The following is a 19268-nucleotide window of genomic DNA, read 5'->3' on the forward strand; positions in this document are numbered from 1 at the left end:
TCCCTGAAGCAGGGATGAAGATGTTCCATGTCCCGTTCCGAAATCCTCCCTGCTCTTCGCAGCTCTGCAGTGCTTTCTGTTATTTGCCACGTTGCTGATTCTGCTACGTGCTTCCCTCCCTGCTGGTGGGTTTCCAGCTGTGCTTCCGTACTGCTGTCCTCCACTTGTGCCTTACCGCCTGACCACAAATAAAGGGCCTGTGCAGCTGGAGGCCGATGGCTCGTCTCTGTGTGGCGGGTGTTCACCTGCGCTGAGGCCGCGGTGACAGAGCAGCTTGTTCGTCAGCAGGTACCTGGGCACGAAGGGGGTGGGAGGCTTTATGGGGAAGAAGGCTTTGGGAAAGACGCAGAGCGAGAGCAGGGAGCAGCCGCGCCCTGGAGGGCCCGAAGCAGCTGAGGCCGGCCAGGCACCTGCCGCTGGAGGCCAGCGGCGCAGAGCAGCTCACTGCGCCGGAGCCGGAGCGCCCCGCAGCTGCGGCCCTCCCTCCCTGCCCGCACCCTTGCGGCCCTCCTGCGGCGGGCTCCCGGCTGCGGGCGCGGGGAGGCAGGCGCGGGGAGCCGGGCGCCCGGCCCCGGCCGCCTCCTAAAGCTGCGCTCATAGACCGGCCCCAGGCGCGAGCCGTTCTAGCACCCTTCGCCCTCTCTATGGTCGGTGACCTGCGCGCTCAGCCCACCGCTTCCGTCTCGCCCCGGATGCGGAAGCGGCGTCGGGTGCGCGCGGGGCGTGGCGGGGCGGGGCGGGAGGATGGCGGACCCGGCGGCTCTGGAGGAGCTCGCCAAGCTCGAGTACCTGTCGCTCGTCTCCAAGGTGTGCACCGAGCTGGACAACCACCTGGGCATCAACGACAAGGACCTGGGTGCGTGAGGCGGGCGCCTTCCGGGAGCTCGGCGGCGCTCCGGGGCCGCGGCCGCCGCTGCCGGTCGCCTCTGGCCGTGCGGGCCCGGCGGCAGCTGCGGGAAGGGCCGCTGTAACCGCTCCTGTCAGCCGGGACGCGTTTCACGAAGGGGCTTTTCGCATTCAGAAAAACCCCCGTGGTTTCTCTTCAAAAAGCTTGCTGTGAGCCTGAGAAGACGCGTCCGTGCGGGCGCCTGCGGAAGGGCTTGGGTGGAAGCCGCTGCCGTGGCGAGCGGCGCTGCGGCTGCTCCGTAGGCAGGCAGACCTGGCTGGTCACTGCGCTGCTGGGAAAACTGCTTCTGTCCGGATGCGAAGGTACTTATACTGCCTTTTAATTATGTGTTCTAATTTACTCTCTGCGTTTTCTTGGCAGCTGAGTTTGTGATAAGTCTTGCTGAGAAGAATACTACCTTTGACACATTTAAAGCAGTTCTTCTAAAGAATGGTGCCGAGTTCACTGTAAGTGAAACCTAAATGTTGTTTTCATGTTCTTCTTGTCCTGGTGGATTTTATAAAACTTTTTGTTTTAAAGATGGAAGTGTGAGGAGTGATTACTGGGGTTTTTTCACTTGGGAAACCATGCACTAACTAGCTTTTGAGTGTTCCTGTCTCATCAAGCCAAGCCTCCTGCTTCCCCCCCCCCCCTTTTTTTTAAAAAAAAAACTATTGTAGGTTTAGCAAAGCATCCTCCTGAGGACTTGGACTGCTTGTCTTGTTGAACATATAAAATACGGAAAAAACTTTTCATTAAGGCAAATATTGCTATAAGTCTTTACGTAGTAGGTGCTGGGCTCGTGAGTTCCTCAGAAATAACTGTTTTTGGATTAAATAGGTGAATAAAAACGACAAGTAGAAAAGTCACTTAAATGGAATTATAATAATTTTCAGATTAAATTTACACCTTTTTAGGATGTACGTGAAGTCCAATAATACTTCTTAAAAGTGAATCTGCATCTTCAGAATTGAGCTTTTTTTTGTCTTGCTAATAAACCCCTATTTGTATCTTCCAGTAATGAAAAGCAGCATTGCAGTAATTTCTTAAAGTATTTTATTACATTTTTCAGGATTCCCTTATTAGTAATTTGTTGCGTCTCATACAGACAATGCGGCCTCCACCAAAGCCATCTACAAGCAAAGGTATGTGTGATCTTGTCCCTCTTAGCAGCTAGCTCGGTGTAAAAAGAAAACCAAAACTCTTAGTCTTTTGTAGGTTTGGCCATGTTTGGTGAGATTGATGTAGTTACTGTTCTTCCAGTCTTGTAAGGCAAGACTTTGTATCTTATTGTTGCGCTGGGGGTCTCTCTGTTGTTAGTGGTAGATTGGCAAAGCTGTTACAGCACTAAAAGTGTACTGAGTACATTATTTAGAGCATTTGTGTGTTTCACAGATAATCAGTATTTTATTTGTAGGAAGGTAACAGTGTAATCTTTGAATTGAATCTCAGTAAAATCTGTATCAACCTTCTAGCTGTATCTGTATCAATCGTTCTAGCTCTTCTAAGTTTTGTGTTTGGGTTTTTTTTGTTTGTTTGTTTTAAATCTCAAAATCAGAGACAGCTGTTAAACCCAAATCAGAGAAGGAAAAGTTGAAGGAATTGTTTCCAGCCCTTTGCAGGCCAGACAATCCCAACATCAGGGTAAGGTCATAATTTCAGATTTCTCTTTCGAGTATGTGAAAACATAATTTTTGTTGTTGTTTCTCTTTCTTTCAAGTTGTTTTCATGTTAATGTGTCTCCTGATAACTCATAGGTGAAAGTGGACTCAGAAATGAAATACAGAAGAGGCAGAAGGCTGGTATTTATTGCATGTAGTTATCAGGAATAGCTGTGACAGCAGTTGCCACACTGGTACTGTTTTGCAGAATACCTGGAAGATGAGGCTTTTGTGACATGAAATTTGTAGCTTGGCCTTCCTTATGTAATGCTCAAAGTAATGACGGATTACAAACTAGATAAAAATTTTGGACGTTTAGATGCTACAAGGGACTTGCATTTTATATTTCTGTAATAATCTGAGGTGTTGGGTGAAGCTGACTTTTGTATAAAAGCAGAATTGTCTCAATGTTATGGCAAAACAGGGGGATTGCTTTATTACCTCTTTTCCCCTATATCATGCATTCTGCCTGATCTTTTTTTAATCTTACGTTCCTTCTATGGCAGATACGCTTGTGGTAATCCTTTCTGTGGATTAACTGTCTGTGACAGACTTTTTGTCAGCCTTCCTACAGCGTTTCTCTGTTCTTGCAGAATATGCTGGATGAAGATGATGTGAAAGTGGCGGCTGATGCACTTAAAGAACTTGAAGCTCTAATGCCTAGCGCAGACAGGCAGGGCAGGCAACGGAACAGTGACCACCGGTAGGTTTCTAGTATGTCTTTTGGGGGGATGGGTATCAGCAGTTGATATTGCCTGCTCGCTCTGCTCTTGTGTGGCATTTCACTGCAAGTATGTAATGTTTGTTTGTTAGGGCAAAGAAAAAGAGGAAGAGCCGAAGCCGTAGCAGGGACAGGAGACGAAAGCACAGATCTCGCTCCAGGTCTCGTTCTAGGACTCGGGATAAGAACAGGGGAAAATCCAGATACCGGTCAAGGAGCAGAAGTCAGAGTCCCAGTAGGGACCGTAAGGATCGAGAGAAGTACGTTGAGAAGAGCAGCGAGAGGTGGAGAGACAAGCACATAGACCGTCCACCACCTGAGGAGCCTTCCATCGGAGACATTTACAATGGCAAAGTCACAAGTATAATGCAATTTGGATGCTTCGTGCAGCTGGAAGGACTAAGGTACCTCCTGATGTTCACAGTAAATCTGGTGCTATGGCATCTGAGTTCTCTGTTCTGCCAGTACCTTGAGGAGGTTCTAGGCCACAACAAGGTATGCTGGCTTTTGATGCCAAAATGAAGGTCTGTTTCAGAAAAATGAATTTGACAGCAGAGAGTGTTCTCCTTGTGAGGAACGGTTTATGAATGTACACAAACAATCAGTTAACAGCAAAACATTTTAATGCAGACTCTGAATGATCTGAAGGACCGTTGGAGTAATACTGTACAGCACCTCATGCCGCTTGGTTTGTCTCGCCTACAGGAAGCGTTGGGAGGGCTTGGTCCACATCTCAGAGCTTCGAAGAGAAGGGCGGGTTGCCAATGTTGCCGATGTTGTGAGCAAAGGACAGAGAGTAAAAGTCAAAGTGTTGTCCTTTACTGGGTCCAAAACCAGCCTGAGCATGAAGGTACGGAAGATGTTCTCTTGTGCTTAGAGTAGACTTTGCAGTGCCAAAATTTTTAAAGATTATTTTGCTCTTTTTGCTCTTTCTGATGAAAGTGAATACATAACCCTTCAAGTGGGAGTTAAAAAAAATTGAGTTAGTGTTCTGTGTTTAAGTGGCCTATTATGTTTTACTCGTTTTCTGTAGGTTCTTGCTTTTGATGTAGTGTCCCCAACAATTTTTTGCCTTGACATGTTAGCTAAGGGTCAAGGCAAACCTCAAGCTGTTGCTGTGTTTGTCTTCCTTTCTCAGTATGAGAAGAGCATTTCATTTTAAATAAAATCACTGCCATTGCCAAGGCGGAGTAGAGTGTTCCAAGCCTTGGGGTGTACTTGCCTCACAAGACCAGCTGGAAAAAAAAGCATGCAAAATAGCATTTTCTGTGTATGGGCTGTTGTTGGCAGTAGTCTCTCTGTGGAATGTGCTCTGCTTTTTCTCTTGTGTTAGAGGAAGCACTGGTGTTAATAGGTAAGAAATGCAGTATAGAGAGAGCTGACTGATTAATTAATCCAATGTAGGATGTTGATCAAGACACTGGGGAAGACTTGAACCCAAACCGGAGGAGAAACCTGGTTGGAGAAACCAATGAAGAAACCTCTATGAGAAACCCAGACAGACCCAGTCATCTGTCCCTCGTGAATGCCCCAGAGGTGGAGGACGATAGCCTTGAACGGAAACGCCTCACCCGAATTTCAGACCCAGAGAAATGGGAAATAAAACAGGTGTGTTTTGTATTCAGGGGAATAGGGTGTCAGTCAGTAAAAATGCTAGGGAGTGACATGAAGTGGAATACAGCTCCTTGATTGTTTGTGTAACTTATTCCTTACCTCTAAATTGCTGCCACCTTGCGATTTGGGACTTCTAGCTTAGTTCTAACTATGAAGTTAGCACTGCTTTGAGCAGGAGGTTGGACCAGGTAACCTCCAGAGATCACTCTGACCTGGGGGATCATGATCTTTATCCAGCAACACTTAGATGTATTTGATTAGCCATGAGCTCCTGCCCTGCGGTAAGCCAGCTGTCTCACACTGATGGTATTTAGAATAACAAAAGGACTGTTTGTTCAGAGACTGGATGACCTGGGGAGAGGTGTGTCAGAGTGTAGGACCATTCCTTTGTTCTGGAATCACAACATTCCTTTGTTCCTGTTTTACAAGTCTGGCAATAGCGTTAGAACTGAGACCTTGTAGGCATGAGTTGTGTTCATTCTTGTGGACAAATTCGTGCTGTATTCATTCTCTTCCCAGATGATTGCAGCTAATGTGCTTTCCAAGGAGGAGTTTCCTGACTTTGATGAGGAGACTGGGATTCTTCCTAAAGTTGATGATGAGGAAGGTAGTATTTCCAAGTAGTCTTATTGGTGTTGCAAATCCCCTGTGTTTCTGGACGTGTCGTGATTCAAAAAGAGATGATGGTAGAAGTGGATGTGAAGCATCTCACAATTTGCTGTTATCTTAAAGATTTGGAGCTAGGGTTGCTCTAGCCTTATTAGTGACATCTGGGTGTGCCCTGTCTGTGCACTCTTTTTCTTTGGTGTTTTCACTTTTAAAACTATCTAATTACATTGTGATCAAGAATACACAGGAAGCACTGTTTGAAGAGGTGCATTTATGTACCTGAAAGATGATGTTTAACTTTTCTATAAGAATTGTCACTTGTGGATTTTAGATGAGGACCTTGAGATTGAGCTAGTTGAAGAAGAGCCACCGTTCCTTCGAGGTCATACTAAACAGAGCATGGATATGAGTCCCATCAAGATAGTAAAGGTAAGAAATTTCCAGGACTAAAACCAATATACTTGATTTAATTAAATAAATATTTGGGAATTTAACAACCAGTGTTCTACCTGGACATTACTGAAAGCCCTGAAAAACATTACCACTGAACTGAAGATTCTTTACTAAAAAGCTGGTTTCTTTCTTAACTGGTGACAGTGAAGTGGTAGAATAGAACTGAAATGTGCAGTAGCCTGCAGTAGCAACCATTTCACATAGGTGTGTTAGAACATACTTTCTCTGTTCTGCTTTTTCTTATCTTTTGAAAGTAGAAAGTGTTAGAGAAATACTTCCTTTTCATTGGTTGTGCCCTTAATCCTTCTGACAGCACAGCATAGGGATGTTCTTATCAGTCATGACCGTGGGATTTCATGAGGCTGGGCTAATGGAAATATCCTGGAACTCAAACAGACAGAAAGTTCACATCTTTTAAAGCATCTTCAGAGGAGGCTTCTAAAGGACAGCGGCGCCAGAGAGATAATGGAAGTTGAAGGATTGGTAGAACCTGAAATCTTAACTTTTTTCCCTGCTTTCCAGAATCCAGATGGTTCCTTGTCCCAGGCTGCAATGATGCAGAGTGCATTAGCTAAAGAAAGGCGAGAACTTAAACAAGCCCAGAGAGAAGCAGAGATGGATTCTATCCCCATGGGACTCAACACACACTGGGTGGATCCTCTCCCTGACGGTACGTCCGAACACATCTAAGTGTGAACTGTGCCTTTTTTGTGATAGGTGAGCAACCCAGGAGAAGTGTCTTGATACTGTGTTTGTCTGCCTCACTTTGAAAGTGAGGCAAAGAAGAAATGCTTTTCCACTGAAGTGGTAATAGGAATGTCAAGGGAAATGTAAAGGTATATCCCGCTATCCGTCAAGGATGTGTTACTAAAAGGTGCGATGGATGGTGAAGCAATTTTTTACAGGGAAGTTAATGTAGTAGTGGGGGTACACATGTAGGAACTTAAAAAGTATTTAAACACACATGTATAGAAGGCAGGGAAGGTGGAACAATAGGAGCAGGGTCAGCAGAGTCTGTGCTGTGTGAACCTAAATTTAATGGTGCCGTTGTTTCTTTCCTAGTGGATGGAAGACAAATAGCTGCAAACATGCGAGGTATTGGGATGATGCCCAATGATATCCCAGAGTGGAAGAAGCATGCGTTTGGTGGCAACAAAGCTTCTTACGGTAAGAAGACCCAGCTTTCCATCATTGAGCAGAGAGAGAGCCTCCCAATCTTCAGACTGAAGGAGCAGCTGATACAAGTAAGACTCTTGAAATGGCATTCTGGCTTGAGCAAGCGACAGTTCAGAATAAATATTCTTGGTTTAGCTTGTTGACAGGTGAATAGCTGGTTGATAATTTTAAGTGCAGAACTGTAGTTCGGAATAATTATTTTAAAGGGCTATATATATCTGTAGATTTTAGTAAAGCTCCAGATATTTATTGACATAAGTCAAAACTGAAACTAGGATCATGTCGGCAAGGGATGAGTCAGCTAAACGGGTAAGCAGTTGGCTGACTTGATCAGTAAGAACACTTGTATGATTTTTGGTCTGGGTCAGCTGGAGCAAGAGCAGTAGGTGCTCAGTCTAGTCCTAGATATACTGTGTTGATTTTTTGTTTGTTTTTGATTGTGTTTTGTGTTTAAATTTTGAAAAGTGTATCTATTGTGACCTTTTCTAGGCTGTGCATGACAACCAGATTCTGATTGTTATTGGAGAGACGGGATCTGGGAAAACAACACAGATTACCCAATACCTGGCTGAGGCGGGGTATACGTCAAGAGGAAAGATTGGATGTACTCAGCCTCGCAGAGTGGCTGCAATGTCTGTTGCAAAGAGGGTGTCAGAGGAATTTGGTTGCTGCTTGGGACAAGAGGTGAATTTCTGTGCTAAAGAATGTGCCAAAAAAGGCACGAGGAAAAGTAGGAAAAATCAGACCTGGAGCTAGTTTGCTTGTGTGTCCATGTGTCTGTTCCATGTAGGCTGTAAATTGAGCTTGCAGAATAATCAAACTGGGAATTAATGGTACTAATAACTTAATTATGTAGCTTCAGTTTCTCTGCAACTCTTCTTTCTAGGTTGGCTACACCATTCGATTTGAAGACTGCACTAGCCCTGAAACTGTTATCAAATATATGACAGATGGTATGTTACTGAGGGAGTGCTTGATAGATCCTGATCTGACTCAGTATGCCATTATTATGCTGGATGAAGCCCATGAGAGGACCATACATACAGATGTGCTCTTTGGACTCCTGAAGAAGGTAATGTTGCGTTTGACTTCTATTGCTTCAGTGTCCTCGGCATGCTGTGTACGGATAGGATCACACAGGGAAAGGCACGGTCACACAAGTCACGTTCGAGTCTCCTCTGAAGGAAAGCAAATGCTCCTAAGGGTTTGTACCCCAAATTTTCATAAGATGAGTCTCTGTGTGAAGGAAAGCAAGCAAAATTCAGCAGAAACAACGAGAATTGGCAGTCCAGGTTGTGCTCAGAATGATGGATGAGCAGAGGAGTGTCCTTGATTTGCTTTTCCTTCTCTGAAAAAGACTTTCTGTGATAGGTGCTGCTAAAAAAGGTTTGAAATGTGACCTTAGTAGTCAATTGTTTGAAATTCTGGATACTGGAACGGGCTGCCCCTCTCCTTGGACATCAAAACCCCTGATATTATTGGTGATATTTCTCTGACTTAAGTCAAGTGCCATATGTTAATAGTCCTAGAGGCAATAAATGAATTGAGAACTTTCTCTCCTGCTGTAGACAGTGCAAAAGCGGCAGGATATGAAGTTGATAGTGACGTCAGCAACGCTGGATGCTGTGAAATTCTCTCAGTATTTCTATGAAGCACCAATTTTCACCATTCCTGGCAGAACATACCCAGTAGAAATTCTGTACACAAAAGAGCCAGAGACGGACTATTTGGATGCCAGTCTGATTACAGTAATGCAGATCCACTTAACAGAGCCACCAGGTGAGTGGAGAATGGTCTAGGGTGATTTGGTGATGCAAGGACTTGGATACCTATGAGCAAGGTCTTTCTGTAAGTCATGGATCATGTATTAGTAATGTGAGCAAAATGCTGTCGGTGCTATCCTCTGTTGTTTGCAAATGCAGTAAATAAAATGCTGAAGAAGTTGGGTGAAAGGCTGAAGTATGTTGCTTCTGGCTAAGAGTTTTGCCCTGGGGCTAGCAAAAGTTGGGGATCGTCTGCTTTAAATAGAAAAAGTGAGGGATGGAAATGGGGTAATGCAGGAGTTGTACTGAACAGAATTGATTCTGTGGGTGTTTTAATTTACTTCCTGTGTAGGTGACATTTTGGTGTTTCTGACTGGTCAGGAAGAGATTGACACTGCTTGTGAAATCCTCTACGAGAGGATGAAATCTCTAGGACCCGATGTTCCAGAGTTAATTATCCTGCCAGTATATTCTGCTTTACCCAGTGAAATGCAAACCAGGATCTTTGACCCAGCCCCACCAGGGAGCAGAAAGGTAATTTCATCCAAGAGTGGCTTCATCTTCTGCTTATACATTTTAATAGTGGATTGTATTATGCTGCTAGTCGTACCTCATTTTTGTTTGTCCTTTTCTTCCCCCCCCCCAATCAAACTTGTTTGCAGGTTGTCATTGCCACTAACATTGCTGAGACATCTTTGACAATTGATGGAATATATTACGTAGTCGATCCTGGCTTTGTGAAGCAGAAAGTTTACAACTCCAAGACTGGAATTGACCAGCTGGTTGTTACCCCAATTTCACAGGTAGCCATTCTTTGTTTGACTTTTTTTTTCCTGCTGGTAATATGTATCTTGATGTGGCATCCAAGCACATGGAAGCAAAGTGAGGCAATGATAAAACCACATTTTTGATAACTCTTTGAGGCTGCACCTAAGGAACACGTACTTTCCTGGGCTGCATTGGAAATGTCTTTCTATTAATACAAGTAAAATTGTGAACAATTAATAGTTTTGTTTTACTTGTTTTCACCTGTGCCTGTTTGCACCCGTTCACTGAGATTCCTTGTTACCTTTAGGCTCAAGCAAAGCAACGAGCAGGAAGGGCTGGGAGAACAGGACCAGGAAAATGCTATAGGTTATATACAGAGCGTGCTTATCGAGATGAAATGCTAACCACCAATGTGCCTGAAATCCAGAGAACAAATCTGGCCAGCACAGTGCTTTCCCTGAAGGTGGGTGTTTCACCAACTTGTAGCAAGCCAGCATGATCTTAAGAGTTTCAGTAAATGAGTTCATGAGGCTCATAAAGACAGAGACTACTTCTGTAGTTTCAGATCCTTCTAGTGGACAGAGGTGTTTTGGAAGGGAGACTGCATTGAATGCAATTCTCACGCACTGCGCTTGCTCCTGTGTTTTTCTATTGAGGGTTATAATATTGAATATCCACCTAAATTACAAGTCTTAGCTGCACAGAACAGTTAGTTGCAGGAGGTTTGAGAAACAGCAATCCTACGGGCAATACACATTTCCTATGTAAGGTACATTTATGTTGTTAAGAAGATAAGACACACTGTTTTAGAGTGGTTTTTCATCTCCAGACACGTGCATATTCTAAATGTGTACCATTCCTCTGGGACTCTGACCTGGTACATAGCAGCTGGGGAAGTTGCTGCCTTTCCCCCTTTCTGGGAACAAGGGGAAGGGTGGAGACATATTCAGTGTCCATTGGAGCTGTCAAGCCATACTGGTTTACTAGGCATTTAGCCTATGTGTCTCCTCGATTGAATTGTCTTGCTTGAGAGATGTTTGGAACAGTTCCAAAGGAAGAGGCAGGACGACTGAATGGTGGGTGAAAGCCATGGGCCAATGCGGATTGTCTCAAGTGTGAAAATACAGCCATGTATTCGTGACTGTGGTTACAGTAAGGATAAGGACATGAGGCTAGGGTTGCTTTAAGTTCTGTAGTGCCTCATTGTTCGATGGTTATATATCTCTGGCTGGAGTTTGGTGTCCTAATTCTCAGTGTTTTACCTTGAGTTTTCTCCACTCCCTCTGTTCAGGCTATGGGCATCAATGATTTGCTCTCCTTTGACTTTATGGATGCTCCCCCAATGGAAACGCTCATAACTGCCATGGAGCAGCTGTACACCCTGGGAGCTCTGGATGATGAGGGACTGCTCACTCGACTTGGGCGCAGGGTAGGCAAAATAGACTGCTTCTTAGCACTGGCTGGGTTGCAAATATTCAGGGGGTGATGTGAGAGTAGGTGTATAAGGACTTGCCTAGCACTGTTGGTTTCCTTTTCCTATTCTCTTTTGTTCTATTGGTAGCTTTTCACTTACCATAGTTGGGTATCTTCTACTTTTTAAGGAGCAGCTATTAATTCTCCTTATTTGTAAGGTTACTTTTATTAATGTCTCAAAATTTCCTGCAAGTATTGAGATATTCTTGTGGTAGTAAATCTAGACAAATAATTTGTTCCATGTTGAGTGAAGTTATTCTGGGTAAAGCACACTGCTTTGGAAAGGAAGCACGGAAGAAAGGGCATTGCTCTCTTCTGCACTGAGAGAACGCAAGATTTTTCCAGGATGTTGCAGGGTACCCTGAAACAGGTTTCTTGCAGATGGCAGAATTCCCCTTGGAGCCTATGTTGTGTAAGATGTTGATCATGTCTGTACATCTGGGATGCAGTGAGGAAATGTTGACAATAGTCTCCATGCTGTCTGTACAGAACGTGTTCTACAGGCCAAAGGTAAGGAATGCAGCCAAGAACCAGCAGTGTTACAGTTTGGGTGGGTTTTGTGTGCCCTGCCTCAGGTGTTGGAGAGTGAACATATTTGCCAAAATAAACCTGTAGCTTGACTCTGTTCATATGGTACGTTTTGCGATATACCTTTTGGTTAAACACCCGTAGCTGTGGATGTTGGTAATTTCTCTGCAGATGGGAAGGTGGAAGTTTGAAGTCTCACATTCTCTCTTGCATTCCCCTGTAAACGCGTAGAACCCTAAACCAAGTCAGTCCCAGCTCCGGAGTTCAGAATGGCTTTGACATTTTCAGATACACAGGATGTATTTCTTCATGGCAATCCTGTCCTGTGCCGATTTCTTTTAAATTGGCAAGCAGCAGGCTATGCTTTGGTAGGATTCCTCAACAGCAGACTCCTCTTGAATCCATCGTTTCTTTGTTATGATGGCCTGCTGCAGTTTAGTCTGTTAACCTCAATTTTGATCTATGTAGCCGCAGAGTTTGATTGATGTTCTATCTGCAGATTGGAGAAGTGGGTAGAGGTGGGTGGGTCAGCAGGGCCAAAGCTACTGCTTCAGCACCTTTGTTGATGAGTAATTGACGTTGAACTAGTTAGTTTTTTATTGCTCTAGAAGCAATGCATGCACGCATACTTCCTGCAGTACAAATGAGCCATTTACTTGAAGTGTCCTTTCAAAAATAGGGAGTGAAACAGAATAAAAAGTATTGCGTTTAAAAAAAAAAAGTTGTTGTTCATCTTTTCTGGTCAGATCCTTGGCACCCATGGGAGAGTCTTTAGGAGAGCCTACACGAGGTCTGTTCTTGGCAAGAACAGTTCTAGGCTTTCCTTTCATAAAGGCATAGTTCTGGCTTAGTGAGAGCAGTCCCACTGACATTTAGATTCTCATGACTTGGTCCTCAGTCACTCACCACTCAAAATTTTGTGTTGTCTTCTCAGTCTTATATCACCTGTTTCTTGGTAGACTTAAAAAGTCATGGTATGAGTGACAAGGAGCCTGTGTCCTCCTTCATGTTGCACAAGGATTGTCTCTACGATGTAGATACCTAATTGATACATGTTTTATGTGTTAGGATAAACAGGCACTTGCTGATCAAAAGAAAGCCAAGTTCCATCAGACAGAAGGTGACCACCTCACCCTGCTGGCTGTGTACAATTCCTGGAAGAATAATAAGTTTTCAAATCCCTGGTGCTATGAAAACTTTATCCAGGCCCGGTCCTTACGCAGGGCGCAGGACATCCGCAAGCAGATGTTGGGCATTATGGACAGGTGAGCATGTTGAAAAGGACAAGTAGTGACTGTTTTATTAGTGTTCTTACACTGTAGTAGCTAAACAAAATTTGCTGATCTCATTGATGTTGGTAGCTGCACAAAAATCTGGAGAACTCTCCTTTTATTTTTTTCTAACACTTGTCTGGCAGGCACAAGCTGGATGTAGTATCCTGTGGGAAGGCAACAGTTCGAGTCCAGAAGGCCATCTGTAGTGGCTTCTTCCGAAATGCAGCAAAGAAGGATCCCCAGGAAGGTTATCGGACCCTCATTGATCAACAAGTAGTCTATATCCACCCATCCAGTGCTCTCTTCAACAGGCAGCCAGAATGGTAAGGAAGGCAGTATCATGTGATTTACGATTTCGGTTCAGACTTTGTAACTGAAAAGGTTGTGGTGTGCACTATTTGTGGAGTACAGATCAAAGTACAGGCTGCTGATTCCTCTGCAACGAGCAGAGTGAGCAAAGTTTCAAGTCTGCTTTTGGCTCTTTCTGCTAACACCAGTGCCTGTGCAGAGATGAGACTTCCTTTCTGAGTCAAGGCCAGGCCCGAATCCTGCAGTTCTGCATTTCTATATTGTGGAAGTGAGTTTAAAGCACTGAGTGTTGAGAGAGAAAGGAAGCAGGGAGAGAGAATTGTTTTAAATGGAATGAAGTAGTTCTATGCTGAAGGGTTGTGAGGTAGGAGAGGAGAGGAAAATGATGGTGGTTCTTCTGGCTGGTTCTTTTGGAGCCTGCGTTGCAGCCTTATCCTGAAGGAGGGTGAGATGGAGATGAAGGGGCAAACTTAGGTAATCCAGCCCTTGCCTTGTCTCTTCTTGTTTGGAAAAACTAATTTCCAAAGCTGCTGTCCCTTTTCACAGGGTGGTGTATCATGAGCTGGTGCTGACCACCAAGGAATATATGCGTGAAGTGACGACTATTGATCCTCGCTGGCTGGTAGAATTCGCACCAGCTTTCTTCAAGGTTTCTGACCCAACCAAGCTGAGCAAACAGAAAAAGCAGCAGCGGCTAGAACCCCTGTACAATCGCTATGAGGAGCCCAATGCTTGGAGGATATCCCGTGCGTTCAGGCGGCGATGAGCCTAGTTCCCTCATGGACTCTTACTGGTTTTGTATTTGCAGGACTGTGATTTTTACACTGCTGCAAGTGTCCTGAAAGAAAGGACATTCGATTGAAGCTTACCTACAAAATGAACAGAAAAATGAGTATTTCCAGAGCAAAAGCACAAGGGGGCGATGTGTGCTCACGTCAGCTACCCCTCAGGTTCCACAGCTGCGTGACAAACGTCCAGGGTCTCCTCAAAGTGTTGCAGAAATGGTTCTTGAAGCAGTTCTTTAGTCATCCCCCTTTTAAGAGACAAAACCTAAGACTCGGAAATCTGGACGCTGAGCTGAACAACACCAAAAATAAAATTATTAAAAAATAGTCGCTCTCCAACCTGTGTTCTGAATGACTAGACAAATCCAGGTTGGAATAGTTTTTTTTACCCTGCTAAAGAGGATTTATTTCTACTGATGCTCTTGGACAGTGGCTGTTTTCTGGGAGCTGCTTGTTCTCCATTTTTCCTATATTATGCATTTTCTATTCAGTGTAACTATTTATCTTTTATGCAAGCCATCTGTGGTGAGGTATTCAGTATCTGTGGCTTTGGGATAAGGCAGGAAAGATCCCTTGAAACCCAGCTAGAATGTCAGTTATACTTGGACAGTGCCACGGGTCAGACTGTACGTCTTATCCTTCATCACCATCTCCCCTGTGCTGAAGGCTTGTATGTCAAACGGTAATTAACCACATCCACTCTGTAGCACAGCTCTGTCTGAACGTAAGTGGTTACAGATGTTTAGACTTTCTATACAATGTGTAATGTGTTTTATTTCCACTTACAATGTTTGGTGACATCACAACTCTTGGGTTTTTTAATAGAATACACTCTTACAGCTAAAATGTCTGTAAAACATTGTGTAACAGTTCCTTGTTTCAAAAGAAATTGACTCTGCAGTGTGTGTATGTCTTGCTGAAGTTATCTGTAAATTATGTTTTCTGTTGCAAACAGATGAAACTTATTTGGCTCCATAGCTGTAGATACACAATGCTTATTTTTAATTTTTTTTTTTTCCCAGAGCTGGGACATTTGCTAAAATTATTGTTAAAATTAGTAGACTGAAGTTGGCTGGTTATTTTACACTCAGTGAACTTGAAGAATGTTTCACACTGAAAAGTAGCTATATTGGAAATCTGTATCTATCTACAAAGGTGGGGAGGGATGTTGTAAATACTATTTTATTATGTTGTATAAGTGCCCCGATCTTTCCCGTGGTGTTACAACTTCATAACGCTAAATAGAATTAGAAAGTTCGTAAGTTTGGAGGCTTTTTTCATTGTGGCATTAGGCAGAGAAGGTGTTCCTGTTGAATATTCTTCCAAGCGTATTTTCCTTCCATGAGCTCTGCAGCTGCATCTGTTACTGTTTTCTATGAAAATTTGCACTTGACTTTCAAAAGTGAAATGAAATATGTAAAAGAGAAAATGTACACAGTGAAAGTCCCAGTTGTACAGCATACTTTGAGGTATTTCTGTTCCAAATTCATTTTGTATTTGCTATTCCAGTATAGCCTTTTTGTGACTTACGGTAGGGGAAAATACATCAACAGAGAGGATTATTTCTTTTTTTTAAGTGAACAGTTGTCATCTGTTTCTTCATCGTTATTTCTTTCCTTGGTGTAATTTTTTCAGTAATATTCTTTAATTAATTTACAGAAGCTTCCATGTCAGCCTCAGCTGCTTGCTTTGGGAGTACTCTGCATCCAAAACTAGCCTGTTAAACAAGAATGCTGGCTTACAAACTCAGACCACTTCCACATTTTTTTAAAGTGAGTTTTATCAACCTGTTATGCTCTGAGGTTTCTGAGCCTCACATCCTACTCTCGTCTTCTGTTTATGTGATTTTTAGTTGGTTTATCATGTGTAAAAATCTGAAAATAAGCTGCCTGATCCTAGGATAAAACCACTTATGTAACTGAACAGGCCCTTTAGCCCCTTGCTGGGGAAGGCGTTCCTGGAGCTCTCCTGTGTGAGGTGCTGGCGTAAGCACTTGCCAGCCTGCCTCTGTCTAAATGAATTGCCTTATTTTATAGGGTATAAATTGTAGATCTGGTTCATTTTGACTGTACTGAGTTAAGGCACTAGACCTGGTAACACAGGTTTCTTACCGGAGGGCAAAAATCCTGCCAGCAGAGGCCAAGTGTCTAGTCTGGAATCTTTTTGGAGGTGTTATGTTTAGCAAAACTGCTAAAAATTTCCTGATTAATATAAGTAAGTGCGTGTGTGTGCACTCCTTGCATGTATCCCTTTGTCAGCAGTAAATAGCCTCCTCTAGCAGGTCTTGTGCTGCAGGCTGCGCTAGCGGTAGCTTCTGTAAAGGTGCTAGGAGCTGAGCTTGCCCTATCTCCAGGCTCCTGACCGCCAGCAACAGCAGTAAATACAGCCACTGAAAGGCCCTCCCTCAGGCTTGGGTGGCTCCCTGCTTCCAGTAGTATTTGGTCAAGGTGTTGAGAAGAGGCTTCGGCTGTAATTTAGGGGAAAAGCTTAGGCTGCCAAAGTACTGGGGTTGTTCTTATGCCTGCTGGCGGAGAACAAAGTAGTGTAGTTAGCTGCAAGTGAGCAGAGGGGAAAAACAGGGATACAGAGTGAGAAGAACTAAGCAAGAATAAATTGAAGGATCATAATGCGTGCTGCTGCCACAAGAGGTTGGCAAAACAGCACCAGCCGTTGGGGGTGAAGGGGATGTAGGGGAAGGACCAAGCTATGGTGGTCATTTGTTTTGTTCGGTTTTGCTTGGTTCCCGCCCTCCCCCCCCTTTCCCCCGGAAGACCAAGGAGCAATGTGAAATGCTGAAAGGTTCCTCTGAGGAATTCCAAGCCATCGGTGAACCTCCACTCCTCAACAGCACTGTGGCTTGTGGAACATTTAATGCAAGTGGCACGGACTAAGCACTGCTGGCTCCGGTCCCCACTCTGGTTCCCCAGAGGTCGACGTGGTGTTCCTTGCCTAGCTGGGGACCTCATTCTGCTTGCGGAGATGCGAATCTTTCTGAACGGATGGGGCACACAATCCTTCGTCTCAGATTCCAGCAGCACGTGCCACAGGCCAGTTTCACGCTGATTGTCACAAGCAAAGGCTTCACAGCAAAAGCACAACTCTTGCACCCACGTGTACACGCACACGCACTCACGCGCATCCAAAACCAACCTTTTGCCCTTAACGCAAGAAAGATAAATATGACTTTTATACCCAGCACCACATATGCTCCATCTGTTAGAGTAACTACCTTAACCTCATTTATGGGCTTGTTACCAGAGCCAGTGTGACAGCAATGTGCTACATACACAATGGGGGTTTTGTTTTTTAGTAATTCAGTTTTCATGAGATTTCTGTGACAACTGCAGAAGGCTGTGGTACTGACCCATTAGCAGTTTCGTGGGATTTCTTATTTATGAACGTATTGTTCTTTCAAGCCAGCTGGGAATACAGTGTGTGAGTATCTGATTTTAGTAAATGTGTTTTCTATGTTTACGTTCTGTAACCTACATAAATCCTCTGGCTAGCCTGTCCATACTCTTGAGGTGGAGAAGCAGAGCTGCACTGATCTGGATATACTGGTTGGTTTGGATCGAAAATGATCTTGTAGTTCTTGTAGCTGGTAGGCCTGTGGTCTGTCCAAACACAGCTCTGCCCTGCAAACTGCTGCAAGTAGTGCTTTTTGGTTGAGTATAGAAAAGTCCCCCGAGTTCAATATTTGTTCACTTTTCCTAGAAAAAGGGCAAGGAGGTAGAAGTGAACTATGTCTTAGTCAGTGGCAGATCCTGGCTATTTTGGAATGTGAATGTTAGTTTCTACCATTTAGGTCTGCCACAGTGACAGTGTCTGAAAAGCCTATTGATGGAAATCCAGTGTTAGATTTTCTTCAAGTTTAGGAAACATAAAATCTGTCAGAGGTATATGGAGAAGCCTTGTAAATTCTTATGCCTTCCTTGTCTTTGGTTAATTCTCCACCATGTCCGTTTAGGACTTAAACGTGCATGTTGTAGAAGCTTCTGCTCTGCCCTATCCCCCTACACATAAGCCTGACTCCCTGAAAATTTGAGGTGGACTCATGGCCCTGAGCTGGATTCATTTTTTTACTTAAGTAATTTGAATGCTGTTTTGCTCCTCCACCCTCTGGGCTGCACTCTGAAGCAGGATCAGGGAATTCCCGGACTGCTTTTGCATCCAGGGCTTGGGATTTTGTTGAGGAAAACACCAGCTGTCCCCAACCGCAGGACTGCAGGTAGCCTGCCCTCTGAGAAAGCTACGTGCTGAGGACACGCGCTGTGTTGCAACGAGCTCTTGTGCGGCAGAGGTAAGGAGCACTCACTTGCGCAGTTGAGTTGAGCAGAGCCAGTGAAGGGCTGAGGACCTGCTGGGTGACAGAGGTGCTGATCGGTGCCCTGAGGGCACACAGGTGGCTGCTGCCGGTGTAGAAAGCGCTCCCAGCTCCTGCCCTCTCTTTGAGAGGGGATGTGGCTGGAGGCTGCTCTCTAGGTGTCTCATCTCAGGGGCTGCTGGGTCTCTAGGGTCTTTTCTCTGTTTAATTAGCTTTAGGATCTGGGGGGCAGTCAGGGTAGACTATGCCCTACCTCAGGGTATCCCGAGTAGCGCTGGGCTAGCGCACAGCGCAAAAGCAGCATTGCTGGCTGCTTCCCGCCGCAGTGCGCGGAGCCCCTTCTGTTGCAACGCCAGCCCCGGCCGGGGTGCTTCCCCAGGCCCCGCCAGCTCCCGAGCCCTTGCTACTTGCAAACACAAGTGTGTGGTCTAGGAAAGGACAGACAGCGGCTGATAGAGTACGAGGCACTCAGGACTGTGTGTGTTGTGTGTTGAGAAGCGAGGGGGGTGGTCAGCTAAGTGCCAGTGTTGAGCTGGGGCGGCCAAAGGCACCTCGCTGCCGCTGTTCTCTGCGTCGCAGGGCCGGGTCGAGGTGGTGGGTGGTGTCGGGGCAAGCTGGGCTGAAGCGGTCTCCAGCTGGCATGGGACCCCAGCCTGGCAAGGGAGGGGACTGACCTCCTTCTCTAGGAGCAGTCCCTGAGGAAACCTCTCCAGAATCAGGGCCTGGGAGCCCTCCCAGGGACTCTGCAGGCTGGCGAGGTCTCTTGGTCCCTACAGCCGTAAATGGTCAGGATAGGCGCTCCTCAGCCTGTGCTGAGGTGTTAGTGCAGTTTGCTCTGCTGATTTCTTGCTATGTGTCTCTTAACAAAAGCAGGCAGATTACATAATTTCTCTGTTCTGTGTTCTTGCAAGTTCTTTTAAAACA

At 44.9% G+C, this 19268-nt stretch overlaps 1 protein-coding gene across 2 annotated transcripts; it reads left to right on the forward strand.

The window, feature by feature from the left end:
* The first annotated feature begins 708 nt into the window (after positions 1 to 708).
* DHX8 (DEAH-box helicase 8) lies at positions 709 to 15601 on the forward strand. Of its 2 annotated transcripts, none has more exons than XM_075116723.1 (23): positions 709 to 856; positions 1268 to 1353; positions 1959 to 2031; positions 2445 to 2530; positions 3141 to 3250; positions 3361 to 3672; positions 3974 to 4118; positions 4673 to 4876; positions 5402 to 5489; positions 5823 to 5920; positions 6467 to 6614; positions 7007 to 7188; positions 7610 to 7804; positions 8007 to 8192; positions 8689 to 8899; positions 9236 to 9417; positions 9546 to 9686; positions 9959 to 10114; positions 10943 to 11080; positions 11506 to 11634; positions 12721 to 12917; positions 13070 to 13249; positions 13782 to 15601. In XM_075116723.1, exons 1-23 carry the CDS (start codon positions 745 to 747, stop codon positions 13999 to 14001), a joined length of 3579 nt encoding a protein of 1192 aa, XP_074972824.1. In that variant the 5' UTR covers positions 709 to 744; the 3' UTR covers positions 14002 to 15601. The 2 variants fall into 2 exon arrangements, with proteins under 2 accessions (XP_074972824.1, XP_074972823.1); XM_075116722.1 differs by having other exon boundaries at positions 718 to 807.
* Positions 15602 to 19268: the final 3667 nt, after the last annotated feature.

The sequence above is a fragment of the Phalacrocorax aristotelis genome, chromosome 23 (genome assembly GCF_949628215.1).
Source record: "Phalacrocorax aristotelis chromosome 23, bGulAri2.1, whole genome shotgun sequence".
Lineage (NCBI taxonomy): Eukaryota > Metazoa > Chordata > Aves > Suliformes > Phalacrocoracidae > Phalacrocorax > Phalacrocorax aristotelis.

What these genes read in the sequence shown, in the direction of transcription:
- DHX8 (XM_075116723.1), top strand. Translation starts at nt 745, where the DNA reads ATGGCGGACCCGGCGGCTCTGGAGGAGCTCGCCAAGCTCGAGTACCTG. An exon ending in GGTGGATCCTCTCCCTGACG is followed by an intron (nt 6,615 to 7,006) that starts GTACGTCCGAAC and finishes TTTCTTTCCTAG; the next exon opens with TGGATGGAAGACAAATAGCT. An exon ending in TGAAGGAGCAGCTGATACAA is followed by an intron (nt 7,189 to 7,609) that starts GTAAGACTCTTG and finishes GACCTTTTCTAG; the next exon opens with GCTGTGCATGACAACCAGAT.